Below are 17224 nucleotides of genomic sequence, written 5' to 3'. Positions count from 1 at the left end.
AATTCTTAGAATATTTTTTAAAACAGGAAACATATTTGAGACAGCAACAGGTTTTTAAAAGTACTCCTTTAGCCTGCATACTTATAAGAGTAAGCACAATAGCAGAATACAATTAGGCTTAATACACAAAGCCTGTAAAAAGCAAGATCATATGCATTGGATTTGTAACAACAAAACTGAAATTTTCATTCTACAACTTACACTTTTCTTTGTATAAAAGTACACTACAAGTAGAAAATGGTAAGAAACACTGCATTTTTTTCTTTCTCAAAAACTCTAGTCTTCACTGTTTCACTTTGTTCTAATTTTCATAGTTTCTATTTTCTTACAGCTCTCCCTCCCCCCATTCAACCTCTTCCTTGGGCACAGAAATCCAAATGCAACAAACCCACACAGTAATAAGATGTCTGAATTACAAAACCAATTGTGTTTCTTAACCCTTTTCAATCTTAATTTTTCAGTCATGTAGACACACTGAAACTATAGCACATTATTCACCAGCAACAAGATGATGTCTTCCTAAAATTACTGAACTTTGCTAACTGTGGGTTCTGCCAAGACCTTGTTTTTTCTGTTATTATCTAGGTATATATTCAATTAGAGATAAAGGAAAAAGCATTTGTACATATTTGGCACAAGTCTCTGTTGTTAACATGAAAAAAGAGTCACTTTCTGAAGCTTTTGCACTGCCATAAGCAACTTCACCTGAAAAGAAAGATTAATGAACTGTCTAAATTAAATATTCTGTGAGTAACTGAAAAAAATATGATTTATTATTATTTTCTTATTTCACCTCACCGCAACAACTAAAATTCCCTTTATTTTCACCCTAGATCCTTAATGTTGTACAGTTACCTCAAATCTCTTTCATCCAGTCACCTAAAGAGTTCAACATTTTCACTCTTTGTTCTTTATTAGATCAGAACAGTTTGGAGCATAGTGTTTTATGGAGGGAGCATTGTTTAAGGAGATTATACCTAAAAAATTCAAACCCCAGCAACTTTTGAGGTCTCTGCTCCTTTCCAGTTTGTCTGAGATTAACCAATGAGTTCAAAAACACTCAGAAAGGAGACAGACACCACAATCCTTTACTTGTCTCATTTCCTTGGAGAATTTTACTAATAATAATACACAACTTTCAAGTTTCTTTGGTGATAAGAAGCTGAATCATCACCCAACTAAATGTCCTTTATTTTCAAAGCACATACACATTTTGCTTCATTATAATACTGGAACAAAAGGCTAGATTTTTACATTGTATTAACAAAACATTCCATTAAGAGTGTAAGGGTTTTTTTCCTTTTTACAGTTGTACCAGAACACCACCTGCCATTAAATTACACTTAAGTGCAGCTACCTACTCTAGCAGGTAGGTATTTCCATTCAGATACAAGCCAAACAAGCATACCTTATCTGTACAAAGCAGACGCTGTACACCTTTTCCTCATGACAACTATAGTTTAAAGGAATGCTGTACACATTTTAGAACAAAAAAGTTTTTGGACACTGGTAAGTTTGTTTTGTTTGCTGCTAGTAACAAACATAAAACAGAAAGCAACTAAAATAAAGTCAGTGAACATTAAGATAGGTGCCAGTTTATGTAACAGAGAAACACTGGTCTTAGACTATTTGCTCTTCCTGTAAACAAAATTTTTGAAAGCTATCGTCCAGGAATTTCATCAGGCTCCACCATTTAGCAGGACATTGCAGTTTAATATGTTAATTAACTGCTGAAGTCTTTCTTTGCCAGAATTAAAACCTGAAATACATAATACAGCACCTTAAAGGTCATCTTGTTCCAATCCCGCCTGTCATGGGCAGGGACACCTTCCACTAGACCAGGTTGCTCAAAGTCCCATCCAACCTCACCTTGAACACTCCCAGGGATGAGAAATCCACAGCTTCACAGGGCAACCTGTGCCAGCGCCTCACCATCCTCACTGCAAACTATTTCTTCCTAATACCTAATCTCAATCTACTCTCTTTCAATTTAGGCCCATTCCCCCTTGTACTATCTCTACAGTCCTTTGTAAAAAGTCCCTCTTCAGCTTTCCTGTAGGCTCATTTCAGATACTGAACACCCATAAATCCAGCTAAGACAAACAAGTTTATCAGCTATTTCAGAGTCTTGAAGTTGTCTCTGCAACAGCTGCCATCCTGCCTATTGAATATGGCCTAATGGGGAAAGAAATTTGTATGATCCGTAGCACAGGTTGACTGCAAAAAGCCAAAGGGGCATAGAATGGAGCTGCTCTGTAATTACAGTCCATCCGTCCCTTAGCAAATTGGAACAATACAAAGAGAAGTCTATTTAAAAGACTGCACTTTCAAAAACCATTTCATTATACATGGTCAAATTCCTCCTTTTCATCTCGATTAAAAGAAGATGTATGATTCTTACTAGTAAAATGCATTCTTACTTATTTGTATCTCCGTAACAAATACACAGACGGTAGAAAAATATTCAGGTATTAGTAAATTTAGTATTTATTTCACAATTTATGACTAATCACTGCAGTAATTAATACAGCTCTCGCAGTTATGGAAGGGCATATGCATAGAAATGGAAAACACTTTTCAGTCTATTCATGCTATGCCTCCATCCTACTGTAAGCCAACCTGGCCCTCTGCCCCTCTTGAAATAGATGGCATCCAGGATTTCACTCTCTGCACTAACTTACATCTCAGATGGTCCTGTAATTAGAGTGCCAACGTTTTGTTCAAGCTCGGGTGAAAGCTCCCACCTTCAGAAAACGTAAGACCTTGATTCCAGTTTCCTCTAAGGAGACAGTTATGTTTGAACAATAGGATGAAGACACCACCAGTGTCCTTGTGGAAACCTGCCAATCTTCTGTATAGAAACTCACTGTACTCTTTATCTGAATAGCTCCTCAGTCAAATACTACTTCTGTTTTCACCCTTTGTTATATTAGTATCCTTGTGGAAACACAAACTGAACTTGATCAATCAAAAAAAAAATCCCTGCTTCAACAATGAATGAAATACTCTGTTCTTTCTTTGGTGATGTACTGGCATATTTCAATGTGAAATCTCTCATTTCTGACATTACATTTATGAATAGAAAGGATCAAAAACTTGCAATAAATTACTGAGTAAATATCTGTATTTTATGTACTATCAGATATTATCCCTGATGAACAGGCTACACCTTACTAAATGGTTGACCTGGAAATTAACATGCAAATCAACCAATCTCGAAGTTACGATGTGCCTGGAACACAGTCATTTTTTTGTTCTCCTGCTGACAATTACTGGCGTTAACCAAGCTGTTAATTCTGTAGGAGTTCTGGACATGCACAACGCCGGCTGCAGATGCTGATCCCACACATGCTCAGCTGAATGTCAGCGGCTCTGACCTGTTGATGCAACATCTAAAATGACACTGCTTTAGTTGTGTTAGGCTTACTGTGCACAGGGATTTGCAAGTAAAACATGCCTAAGTGAATTCACACTCTGGAGCGGGAAAAATACCCCGAAACACGAAGCTTCTTACAGAGCAGGAAAAGGTTAGTTCGAACCCATTAATTTTTCATTCTCAGTGCTCCCACCTCCAAGAAAATAAGGCAACATCACATCCCTGCCACCCAGAAGACAGGCAGCTGGGTCTTTGGTGGGCTGGCGAGAATCCCCCGCGAACCTTCGGTGCGAACACACACAGCAGACACAAGTGCCGACAGGGGCAGGCCGCGGGCACACGTGCGACAGTGGTGTGGCATCCCGTGGGGCCAGCTTACCTTCCCAAATGGGTGTTTGTTCTCCTGGCAGCGCCCCGGCACAGTGGGCTCTTCCCACAGGCCGGCGGCCGCCGCTGGGGCCACACGGGACCTACCCTACGGCTTCAAGCGGCCCCGCCGGCCCCGGGAGGGGGACTCGCCACTGTGTCCCGGACGCTGCTTCGTCCCCGCCGCTGGGCCCTGCCTGGCCCGAGCCGCGCAGAGCGCCCCGCGGCCGCTCCCACCGTCACCCCCGGGGACGCAAGTGTCTCACCTCGTTGTTGAGGTTCACCACGGGCGCCATAGCGCTGGCCCCCGTCCGCACAGCCTCGCAGAGTCTCGCAGCGTCCCGCAGAGTCCCGCACAGCTCCGGCCGCTCCGAGCGCTCCCCACGCCGTCGCACGGTCAGCGCGAACCGAAAGTGCGCGCAGGCGCTGCGGCCGCCGCGTGCTCCGGCCCCGCCCCTCCCCGCGTGCTCCCTCCGCGCCCCCGGCCCCGGGCCCGCCCCTGCCCACGGGTCCCGCCCCGGCCCCGCCCCCCCCGGCGTTTCCCGCCTCTCCTCGCGCAGGTGGCGCGCCCTCGGCCTTGGGCGTACCGGAAGTTCTCCTGCTCTCTCCCGTGATGAGTGCCGTGGGCAGCGGGAGGGTATCGAGTCCGACCTGCTCGAGGCGTCAGGGGCGGCGCTTGAAGCAGAGCTCCCCTCGCATGAGGTTAAACCCGAGCCTTCTCACCGTAACCTGTGCTGCCGCGTTAGGTGCAGCATCAGGTGTGTGTGACTGAATCAAAGGCCTGAGGACATGTACTCCTCAAAGTCAAACCGAAGTGACGGCTGCCCCTCCGAATAGTTTATAGTCCTAGAAATACTCTGGGATTCTTGCTTTTCTCGCCTTGCTGCTGTGCTGCAGCAGTAAGCAGTGACTGCTATCACACGTGTAGACTTTGCTATCTCCCCTCCTCCCCTGACAAAACAACATTTTCAAAGTGCTTTGCAATTTTCAGATTAAATTTTCCATGTGTGCAGAGGGCAAATTATGGGATGTGCAGAAATTGTGCCTCCTGTAGCTTTGGTTGTGTACAATTTTATGTACACAATGCATTTTAAGTAGCTATAGTGAAGTTTGACCAAGCATGTGTTTCAGACTTCATGATGTCTCAGTCTCAAAAGTTTGGCAAAGTTTCATCTGAACGTTCTTGATGATTGCCAGTTTATTGTACTAGAAGGAATTGTTCATTTAAATTGCTACAAATACACTTCTTAACTGTAATCAAATCACAGCATTTCTAGAGAATGAATCATTTTTTCATATTACTGTTTACCTTATTCAAAAGAAATGAGATGATATTTGAAAATATTTGGGGAAATTGTTTTAAACAGAAACCCGTCTTTGTTTACACAAATAAAATCGGTTACAGGAAATTCTCTGGACATTCACCAACAATGTGTTGGCCCCTGGATGGCACTGTTGTGCCTGGAATTCTGCTTTGAAGTCTGAATATTTAAACAAAGTCAACTGTTGTCAGCTGTTTCTGTAAAGCATTTTATCTGCAGAATCTACCATTTGTATCTTGTTATATTTTGGTATTTGATTTTCAGCTGGTACTTACGCATCTCCTGTACGTGAACTGCTGCTAAGTCACATTTGACTGTACTTCATATCAAGTCTACAAGTGAGGTCAGGCTATGCTAGTCCTTTAAAGTATTCCTTTTGAGTCCCATTTAGGATGCTTCTGAAGGCGGTACTGGATGTTCAGGAGCAGTCTAGATTTCATTTGGATCTGTAAAGAGCCAACGGAAACTGCTTTGAACCCATCCCTTCATATTGTAGTAAAGAGATTTTTTTTCCAACAGGAGACGAAACAGCTAAGGATATAGTTGCTGAGAATGCCTAGGCTCTACCTGCAGCGTAGGGCTGTTTACCTCATCTGCTGCTTCATAAAAATTCTGATTTTGACAGTTTTATCCAGTTTACCTGAAGTCAGATGACCGTCATGGAGTGATCTTTCTTTGTAGTACCACTGATGGCAAGCAGCTGTAGTGTTCTATACGAGAAAGACTGAATTTAACTATGTCTGAATGTAGAGTAGCCTTGGATATGATACACACAATGCCATCAATATGTTTTTAAGAATTACTGAATATGATCTCATACCTAGATTGGATTTTTATGCACTGAGTTTAAAATTGGATGCAGACACTTCAGAAGGAAAAGTCCTCCAAGGAAAATAAAAAGCTGCTTCCTTTTGTCTTGATATTTCATGCAAAACTAATCCCTAGTCTTAAATTCCACTGGGTATCTTAGCAAAGAGAAACACAAAAGCAGGGCCAGGGAGCCAGCTGCAGTTCTATGAATCCAAGCAGTGCCAGCCTGGCCTCACATCAGTTGCAGTAGTTCCCTGTTTGTGTAGCCTACTGGCTCATAACATCAATTTTCCTTTCCATTTCCTCTGAACACTGAAATAACTTGCTTTGAAAGTTTCTTGTAGGGCCTGATGACATAATTCTGGCCCTTCTTCATCCAACAATTTTGCTTTCTTGTCACTTAGTTATTGATGAAAATAAGTGTTTTTATTTCTTTTCCCTTTTTAAACCTCCGTGGCCTTACAGCCTCACAGCTTCTTCATTGGCTCTTTGTCATACTATTTTTTGATTCAAATTCATTCTAAGTCAAGATTTTCTTGTCAACTTGTCACAGTCAGGATGCTTTGAGTCATTGCCCCATATAACACTTTTGTACTTTCGTGCTTTCTTCTGACATTTCTTCTTTTCATGTCAGTATTTCACTCTGATATTTTGACATGAATTCTCAGTGTTTTATTGCATTTTTCTGGACCATTTTCTCTCCTGTGAGAATAGCTGCCTGTGTGTGCATGTTGCAGAGCAGCGTGTATTTATGGGCTGCCAGGACGGTGAAGGGCCTTGAGGGGAAGCCATACAAGGAGAGGCTGAGGTCACTTGGTGTGTTCAGCCTGGAGAAGAAGAGACTGAGGGCAGAGGGGCAGACACTGATCTCTGGTTTCCAGTGACAGGAGCCGAGGGAATGACCTGAAGTTGTGTCAGGGGAGATTTAGTTTGTATATTAAGAAAAGGTTCTTTACCCAGATAGTGGTAGGAAATTGGAACAGGCTCCCCAGGAAGAGGTCACAGAAAGAAGCCTAACAGAGTTTAAGAAGCATTTGGGTAATACTCTCAGGAACATGGTGTGATTCTTGGGATGTCCCATATAGGGCCAGGAGCTGGACTTTGATGATTCTTGTGGGTCCCTTCCAACTCAGGATATTCTACTATTCCGTGATTCTGTTTGTAGGACATAAGATGTTGCAGAATAATACAGGACATCTGGAGGGGAAAACTATTTAAGGAAAAAGGGGTTTATGGCTGGATCCCATTTCCATCCGTTATCTTGGCACTCTCAAAGAAAATGTGATTTGGTAGCAGCTGCATAGATCATCTTGCAGCTACAACTGGCCTTGATCCCAGAGGCCATGCATAAAAGTTATATTTTTGGAGTATTTACCAAAATATGTGATTATTGCAGACACTTGAATTCATATGCTTGGTACAAACAAGTGAAGTAAGCATTAAGTGTGTTTTGTACTGAAAATGAGAGTTAGTAAATTTTAGAAATGTCAATTAATTTTTCATGTTTTGTGACCAAATTTAAACTTCAGGAAGTTTCATAGAACTGCTAGTAATGTTAACTAGACATTGAGAACAACAAAACCTGAAGGTGACCTGCAACTTGTAGGTTCCTGTACAGCATCTTGTGCTCTGTCTTTTGGCAAAGGAGTTTCTTTTCAGTTATACCAAGGCCTCTGTTCTGGGCTTGCTCCCTTTCTTTTACTGGAAATTATATTTTTAAATTATAATAAAACTTAGTGGGTCTAACGGATATTAGAATCTTGTCTTTTACTTAACACTCTGTATGTGTATAAGAAGAGAAAATTTTGGCATCACACAAGTGACTGAAAGTATGAAGTCAAATACTGCAACTGCTTCTTAAAAAAGGAAAATGTAGAATATAGGAATTACTCAGTTGTTTATGATGGGTTGCAGAAGAAAACAACATGTTTTATGCATTTAAACTTAATGTGAGAAAATGTCTCTATTTATTGAATTTTACAAGAATAACAAAGCCCATGAAACAAAGAAAATTAACAAGCAGAAAGGTTTACTTACAACATGCGTGTTGGGTGCCTTGGCTTATCCCAATCGCCAAAGCATGCCTCTGAAATCAAATCTCCCTCTCTTAAAGGCTTTTAAATCCCACCCTGTCATGTAACAGAAGGGGAGTTCCCTCGCCTCTGGTTGGTTATGTTATGTTAAGAGGTGGGGTCTTGATCAAAGTGGCAGCCTCCATGGCTGCCACGTGGTGGGGGGTTTTACCTCATTTACATATATTTTGCAATACCTGATTCCTGATCTCATATGTCCCTGGTATCTGCCCAGACATGTTCAGGAACCTTACAATTCCACGATACACCTATAGGTTAGTAATGAAAAAGAAAAACCCTTTAAAATGCATGCATTTCCCTTTTTTGTTAGTAATCCTTGTTTAATTCATTTGCTTGAACAAAAAATTTATTTATTTCTCATGTTAATGTCCCATGTTGGAGTTCACCACAAGATCTTCTTTCCAGACTCTGTTTTTATATATATTGAAATAATAATTAAATTCAGATTTATTTTTTTAATAATTTAAGTGCTCCAAGTGTCACTGAATGTTGAATGAATTCTAAATAGAAAGTAATCTCAACATCAATTCCCTTTAATAGCAGAGGGATATGATCACTCAGGATTTTAAATACAGTGAGTTTCACCAAAAAGCGTGTTCTAATGTGTCCATAACAAGGACAGTAGCTGGTAACTGAGTATGAAAACTCAAAAGTGAAGAAAGTAATAAGAAAAATATCTGCAAAAATGAGCCAATTTTTCTGTTCTGTCTAAGGAATAAATCATTTCATGAAACATGTTTATAGACTATGAAGGAATCTTTTGCTATGCTGTTTTTCAATATAGCAAAGAAAGCTTTGGGGAACTTAAAGCATTCACCCACTGAACATAAACTTACTTTTATATGTTGGGCTAAGACACTGATATTAAAGACAGGAGAGTTTAGAAAAACTCCACCAGAGAAGTAAAATTGGCTGCATAGCAATTTGTACATCTGCTTTGTAGTGTGGATCATGTCAGTGTATCTAAGACAAGTTGCTGTTAAAAGATATTCCTGAATAGTGGCAATTGCAAAGGCTTAGGGCAGAACCTTTTGAGAGAAAGGTGCCAGCATTTTATAACTTTTCTAAGACAGTAAAAAGCCTGTTTCATAATATATTAAATTTGCTTTTTCAAACAATACTAAGAATTCAAAATTCTTCAAAGTATAACAGTAGTTTGACATCTGACAGCAAAAAAAGGTGCATATAAAAGTTGTTTTCAGCAAAGGATTATTAATTGTCATCTCACATTTCCCAGATGACACCATTTTAGTGTATCTTTGTCCTCCTTTTCATACTATTTTCTAAATACACAATACATTGTGCATGGACAGGAAAATGCTGTTCTTCCATCTGAAATTCAAAGCAGACTCAAATTTATTTTGCTCTGAGTTGTCCAGAAGCCACTCTTTTGCACTTAATGAGTAGAACTGGAAGGCAGACCTCAGGCTGGACACCTCACCATAACAGCTTATACACCAGGTTTTGGTTGACTCCACTAGTGCCTGGGAAAGAATATTAAGAACTTGAAGATAAGAAACTTGTATTTAATGCATAAGTCATAGTGCAAAGAGAAGAGTCATAATGTGTAAATTGTATTCTGGAAAGATTGCCTATGCATACAGTGCCAAAACACAGACGCGAACTAGTCAAAGCCACACATTATGATGTAGCAATAATTGTAATACAAATGTGGTAACAGAAACATTGATGAAAATATCAGCTCTATGAGTTAAAATCATATACGCCTGTATATTTCAGTCCAGAATTGACTGGTGAATTTATGACAGCAGAAAAGATTATTCAAAGGTAGGAAGAAAAAAGGCAAAAGACCAAGTTCTCTCAATCCCTTGAATGAGGAACACATGGAAATTAAGCTGCAGAAGCATTCTGAAGGGATCCCATGAGCAGAGGCTGCATGAGTGTACAGTATCAAGATGAAGAGTTAGGCTCTGTTGTGGCATTTGACAACTGATGTGCTGGGAAAGATGAGAGTAAAGTGGGTCTGCCTCTTTCACAGAGACAGGTTGTAGGAATTCCTAGTAGAAGATGCACTGGGAGTGTACATTTGTGGTGTCTAGGGTTAGAGCTGTATAGGATGAATTTTCTTACCAAATCACTGGAAAGGAATTCAGAAGTGGGTGATGGAGCTTGTAAATGATGGGGAAAGGGTCTGTGGGATAGTAGCTGGAATGACTGATAGGATTAGTGGGACTGCTTGTTTACTGTAGTGGAAAGAAAAAACTTCAGATAATGAATGGACAAGAAAAGGATAAATTGCAGTATGAAACTAAGTGGGATCAAGAGTAGCATCATTACTACAAATGGAGAGGATGAGTAGATGAGAAACTGCTTGGCTAAAATTGGAGAGAATTTAGCATCCATAGAATAATGTTAGTTAGTTATGTGAAAATATAAAACAAAACATCATTGTTTAATTGTAGTCTGACATTTCAGAAATTATTTTATTCCAGAATTTAAATTTTGTAAGCATAAGTTTTCTGTATAGAAAAGTCTGAAGATCACATCCGATGCTACTCTTTTAAACAGGATGTGTTTAATCAGACAGTAGTCAATCAGCATTAATTGTCCCTTCCATTCTCTTCAGAGGGACACATAGGGATACTTACAGAGATCTCTTAATCTTATCTAAGACCGTGTTGCTGAGGGTAGTAGAAGTGACTAGATTTTTAGCCTAAATGCCACAATTAAAAATTAGTCAAGTAGGCTGAGTCTTGGCATGGGTATCATTGTTGTAGTTTTGACGAAAAGCTCAGAAATGTGAAGAATGTAATTGTAGTTACTGTCTGCCTAAGTCTGAAACTGTAAAAAGGTGTGATTTACTCCAGATAAAACAAGGTGAATCTTGAGTGTTTGCTGCCGTAATTAAAACCCTGTCTTTGAGTCAATGTCAGCTTTCATCATGTTCATATACAAAAGCACTTGGGGAATTGAGTCTCATAGTATATTTCAAGGATCTCCTGACTAATCAAGCTTGTTCTTTGTTTTCTTTCCCTTTAAAAGTGTTTTAGGAGTTAAGTCTGAAGCTGAGCACAATACAGACAGAAGTCCTGCCTCACAGGAGTCAAGTCAAAGGAATGCATCAACCTCCATAGACAGAAGGTGATCTGATGGAGCCTTCTCACTTTTAAAGTGAAGCTTTAGTTTAGTAACTCAAACAATTAAAGTACAAAGAGTATGACTTTGGAAATTGCATATTTGCACAATATTGTTATGTGGTGATTAATGAGAACTATGTTTCAGTATTGACACTAATAGTTTTGATATATGAGAAAGATAAAATGCATATGAAAACAAATTTTAACAATATAAGTGCTCTGAATTTCTTTCCATCTACTAATTAACACTTTTTACCAAAATGTGCAAAGGATTGTTGCATTTTAACATCTTTTAAAAAGGGATTGTTTAATCATATCCTATTTTCAAAGCAAACTAACTTTATGCTGGAAAAAAAATCAACTTTTTTTCCCAAAGAAATTAGCAAAATGTAACCAGAAGCTTACAATGCACTATGAGTAACCTTAAATTAATTAGTTATTCACAGTGGGTCTTTGAACACTCAAATTTTCTGTCACTGGTCTTCTGGCTTTAAAGAAACAGCTGCTGTCATTTATGAGCATAATCACAGAACTAATGGAGGTTCTAAAAAGTTTGGATAGCTAAGAACATGAGTAAAAGTTGCACCTTTAGGTACATACTGCATTTTATGTTCTGATATAGATTTCATAAGCTGCCATTATATGTCTTCACCTGGCTATCTGTTACAGCTTTCAATATGAAAGTACATTACTGGTCAATTTAAGGGTACATATAATAGCTGGATTGTAGCAACTTCAGAGCATAGTTCTACTTGTAAGAATGTGAGTCCAATCAATGGATATTCATTTGTAGTATCAAGTTTTCGAAGATAATTATATCCTTTCTTTCATTAAAATTAGCAAAAGGTTAAGACAATTTTGGATAATCTATCTTCAATATGTGGTTTATAAAACAGGCTGATTTTTGTTTTATATGGCTTATAGGAAAAACAAAGCTGGAAGACTATGCTTTAAAGTTGGGCAGTGAGTTTTTTGTTGATTTTTTTAATTTATTTTTCATATGGTCCTACTAGTTTGCAATTAGTTTTAGAAAACTAATGTTAATACTTAAACACAATTTTATGACAGAACTTTGAGAGCAAGGTCTGTGGGAAAATTTCTGATAAAGAATCTCTACCTCCAGCAGCATTAGTACAATGAAGTTTTGAGGTTTTTAAAAGTGGAGTTGAAAAACGGAGATGAAAGAATTAGTAAGTCTTCTTAATTTACAAGGTCGTTGAACCAGGCTCATCAGTAAAAAATATTTCATTTAAAAGTACTCCATGTCACTGCAGAGGAGTACATTATGTGATATACCTAGAGTTTAAGTAAGATGTCATGCCACCCTCAAGCCCAATTCCGTCAGCTCTTGGAAGCTCAGCAGGGTCAGCCCCAGTTAGTACTTTGGTGGGAGACCTCCTGGCAATACCGGGGACTGTAGGTTCTAGTCCTGAGGACTTTCCTGTCACTGTCCAGGCTCGCTCAGCCATGGCAGATGAACCTCGGGAGTTAAAGGGTGGGGCCAGTTCTGCGCACACTGTGCTTCACCTAAAAAATCCACTGCGCGGGCTGGAAGGGCACACCCACATGGGGAGAGCCCTTCTCAACTCTTCATTTGCGAAGGCTAATTATGAGATAACATGTAATCCTTTGGCAAAGATGAAATATACTGAGCTTTCAAGCCACAAAATTATGGAATAAATCTGGTGTCTTTCTTATTCAAAGCAGTTGAATATTTGCTGTGAAACCAGTAAAAACAACAATTTCCTGAATTCTAAGGACTGGGTGTTGACATGTTGGAAGGCAACTTTGCAGGAAAGGGCCTTAATGTCCCAGTAGACACTGGGTGACTATGAGCCCTCATGGCAAAGAAAGCCTGAAGTCTCTGAGGGTACATTAGGAAAGGTTTTGCCAGGAGGTTGGGGATGGTGATCCTTCCCCTCTACTCAGACCTGGTGAGTAACATCTGAAATGCTCAGTCCAGTTCTGGGCTTCCCAGTGCAAGAAAGATATGGACATCCTGGATCAAGTCAAGGGGAGGGTCAAGGAACAGGTGAAAGAGCTGGGATTACTCATCCTCGAGAAGGCTCAGAGGAATCTGTAATGTTCAAATCTGCTTATTTTTGTTGCAGATTGAACTACTGGTTCAAATATTCCCTTGAGCAAAACTAAAATTCACACAAGTTATCTGTATATACCAAACCCTGATTTTATTAATTGATTGCTAGAGAGATGCAAAAGAAAAAGAGGAAAAAGAAAGGTTAGAAAAATGCTTAAGATTATTTTTTAGAAGCAGAGAAACAACTACCCTTCTTGCTGTATCGGTGTGAGTGAGGGGGGGAGGGGGGGAAGCAGATTCTGTCTTTTTCCTTTCTTTGTGTCTCCCTCTGTCTCTGCCACAATTCGATGTTATCTCTTAGCAGCAGGAGGGTAAGTCCTTTTGAAATGCAGGATGCGTGTGTCCCAGACTGGGTTGGCCTCTGGTTCAGCTGCAAAACCTGCCATTATTTAGCCTTTAAGAGAGAATTCATTGAAAGGATATACCTCACGCATGCAGTCTCCATCATCCTCCATGTTAGCAGAGGTCCTCTCGAGGCTGGCAAGCTGATGGTGGTAGAAGAAAGTTGAGGTGAGTTGAGAGGAGAGAGAGCAAAAGAGATTCCTAGGTAAGGTTCCCTAGTGTTCTCTTTCTCTCTTTGGTTCCTCTGATTTTCGAATCTATCTTCAGGTCTTTATAGTGTCCAAAAGAAGTTATACGTGGCTATCTGGCACATAGCCCAGTCCAGATATTTGGAAAGATATGACAATGGCACCATTTTTTGGCAGGAAACATTTCCTTGAGAAGGTTTTTGTAGAAAACTGATAGTTGGGTTTTTGTAAGATGTAGTGATAGGCAGAAAACAATGGAGAAACATATTTTTGGTATTTCTATGTTATCTGTATGTTACAGGATCTTACCAAAGTGTATAAATATGGGAAGTAAATGCTGATGCCCACTTACAGGACAAGAGGCAGTGGATGTAAACTGATAATAATATCAAAATCCATTGTATTAGTAAGGTTTTGGCATTTGTTTTTCTGTATTGAAACAGAGCATAGGTAAGTGATGGCAAGAAAAGTCTATGCAGTTCCTAACTGATCAATATTTATGATAGAACTCTCAACTCTTCAGGATTCTTTTGATCAACTTTAATGTCATATCATATATTTAGAAAACACTTCAGTGGTAGAATCATCAGGCTTTCTATTAGAATGATGAAGAGATGTTAGCCAACAGACTTGAATGATTTCAGTGAAAGAGAATGATGGTTGCTGACCGGTAAGAATGACTCCCAAGCACACACACTCCATGCAGGTGGAAGGTCAGGCTAAGGAGCAGCTTTATTAAGGGAAACACAGATTTTTATAGGGTTGGGTAGGGAAGGTGCTTGAAACTGGGAGGTAACATGATTAGGATTGAGTAGAAGCAAGGGTGGAGTGTGTAACTAAGGAGATGAACAACCAATAAGAGAATAACCATCTAACAACTAAAAGGAACAGGGTCCTTGGCAAAGGCAGGGAAAAGATCTAAGGGAGAAGAATTCAACATGGAGGGAATGACTAAGGGAAAAATAAGAACAGGGAAGCCATTTTTAAGGGTGGGGAGGGTAACATTGTAACATTAAAAGCCTTTGTAATTGAAAACTGTACAATAAAAACACAATATTTAGACTTCTATAATGTCCGTATGAATGTCTTTAAATTTCCTGTTCACCTCTATTCTGTTGTCATCCTTATACATCCATTTTTTTGTAATGTTTCTTCAAATCCTCATATATTAGGTGTTCTCCTACAAGAGAAGGCTTTTCTGTTTAGGATTTTTCATTTTCTGAAGTAATTGTCCAAGAAGGTGGACTTTTCTCTCTGTACCAAGTCAGCAGAGGAATATGTTAGAAGATGTAAGACTCGGGCATGGTGTTACTGCATAAATAGTTTAGACACTTGCCATGGTTTTCTTCACACTCCAAATTAAGCCTGGCTTTTAGGTCTGTTGGAGACTATACTGAATAGAGGTTTTACCTTCCTGATTTTTCTTGCTACCTATTTTTTGTTTGTTTTTGTTTGTATGTTTTTTGGTTTTGTTGTTTTTTGGTTTTTGGTTTTTTTTTTCCAAATTGCCCAAATTATATACCCATGGTCTTGTTTCTAACTTGGTCTAACTTTCCTATCTGAAATAAAAGCCTGCCCTAGATGCAGTATGCTGTGAAACAGAATGTGAAAATGGCATCTCTTGGTTTGGTTTTTTTTTCCTCTTTTATTTTTCTTGCAAATGCATTGAAGCTTCCAGCTAGCACTCCATTAATTTTATTAAGCTCTGTATTAACTGTAGGAAGAATATTCTAATTTCTTATATGATTTTTTTCTTGATTTTTAGCATTAGTGCATTTTTAACATTATTAATAAAACATTCATTTGGGGTTTTTTCCCCACTGTTTAGACTTTCATATGTGTGTTTACATATGTATAGCGTGAATCTCTGACTTTGTTTTGATATTGGATGAGGGAATAAACAGAAAAGTCTTTTAACTACTGAAAAAAATTTGAGGAATTCATTCACAAGATCTTCATAAAGCTGCTGCAGCAGCCACTGCACAGCTTAGTGCAGACATAGCTCTGCATAGATTCTGTTACTTTAGAAGCAAACAGAAATAGCAGAGTTGACCAACGTGAGTTACTTGGCTTCTCTGTTGCATCTATGGCAACAGAAATCTCTCAGAGTGTTGACAACAGTGGTGGGCAATCTTTTAGTCACGATATATTTTGGGCTTGATAATTTTGTATAGGGAAGACTGGATTGATACTTAAATTTGCATATGAATTCTCCTGAAAATTGACACTGTAAGTAAATATCCATAAGTGGTGGCAGTAATGGTTATATACCACTCTGAATGAATAGCAGTTTATGAAGAAATGCATGTACATAGAGATCTTGTCTAGTTCTCCGCCAGGGAATGTAGAAAATCTCTACAACCCGTAACAGTGTCTTCTTCAATATCTGAATGTAATTCTCCCATTCATGGCAGTCCTACCTGGAAAATGAACAAGTATATTCATGATGTTCCAATCAGAATGAAGCATATTTAAGGTGCAATTTTCAAGTGAATATATAAGTAAGGAATTCTGTGAAATGATTTCTTATTGTCTGATTTCTTGCTATCCAATGATGCATACCCACCTGTGGGAAAATTTTAGAAAGGAGTGCTAATAAGGTCTTTTCAGATTGCTCAGTATTTAAGAATTGAACTTGGTAAGGTCCTAAGGGTTCTGCTCAAAATTCCTTCTCTGATTTGCAATCAAGGAAGGAAATAAATTTGGTTTATGTTTTTAGTTTCATGGCCTATCTACTGCATTAATAATACTCTAACTAATGGTTTCCAAGGGAAGGTTATATCAGTCCTGATTTATCATTCATTTTGCTGATAGGTGAAAGGTCTGACTCTGCATGACAGTTGTGCAATACAATAGTTTTGGAAGGTCTAGAGAAAGTTGATAGCTAAGTCTCCATATGACTTCTCTGCATAAGTTCTCAGAGGGTAAAGTATGCTGATGAATTTTGAAAGTACTCCTCACCCTGATGTGGAAGCTCCTTGGGAGGAAGCAAGGTCAGAACAGTCCTTAGTCACTGAATTGCTCTTTGCAGTTGGTGACACCAGGCTACCAGGTTGCTTTAATTTATGTGAGGGTCAAGTCAACCGATTGTGCAGGGCTGCTGGAAGTTAAGAGCTGACAAACCCCCCTTGCTTAGCAAGGGCTGAATTCATATCAGAAACCTGCAGTGCAAAAGCACCCTTTTACATAGGCTTTGAACATAAAGAGTTTGGCTTCAGCTCATGGAAATATTTCATCCACTTAGGCCTATCTTTTATATATAATTTAATTTCAAGTAACTTGTTACAACTCAAAAATTAAGAGCTGAGCTGTGTGGTTTGAGGTGGCACAGGGTTAGTCTCATGATCTGACTGATGGGAATTTTTCTACTACCTTGTGGAGATACTTCTTTTAGAGATGTTGAGTTCTTTTTTTATGCCATTAAAATGAAAAAATTGGTGAAAAGGACCAGAAGCCAATTTCCACTACTTTTTGAATGTTTATATAGTCATTAAACCAATACATGGGCATCTGTGAGCGATGGAAGTACAG

The 17224-nt window shown here is 39.1% G+C and overlaps 1 protein-coding gene across 4 annotated transcripts in view; it reads right to left on the bottom strand.

Moving 5' to 3' along the window:
- The window catches only part of SRFBP1 (serum response factor binding protein 1), a 70046-nt gene extending 65870 nt beyond the window's left edge, over positions 1 to 4176 (bottom strand). For 2 of the 4 annotated variants that reach the window (XM_071580399.1, XM_071580404.1), the window contains exon 1: positions 4009 to 4176. In XM_071580399.1, coding sequence (XP_071436500.1) covers positions 4009 to 4038 — 30 coding nt within the window. In that variant the 5' untranslated portion in view covers positions 4039 to 4176. Of the gene's footprint in view, positions 1 to 3755; positions 3966 to 4008 lie in introns of those variants that run through there. The other 2 variants (XM_071580400.1, XM_071580402.1) reach the window with 2 other exon arrangements.
- Positions 4177 to 17224: the final 13048 nt, after the last annotated feature.

This window comes from Pithys albifrons, chromosome Z (assembly GCF_047495875.1).
Source record: "Pithys albifrons albifrons isolate INPA30051 chromosome Z, PitAlb_v1, whole genome shotgun sequence".
In the NCBI taxonomy this organism is placed as follows: Eukaryota; Metazoa; Chordata; class Aves; order Passeriformes; family Thamnophilidae; genus Pithys; species Pithys albifrons.
The sequence above is the reverse complement of the archived record's forward strand: the minus strand, read 5'-3'. Positions and strand labels throughout refer to the sequence as shown.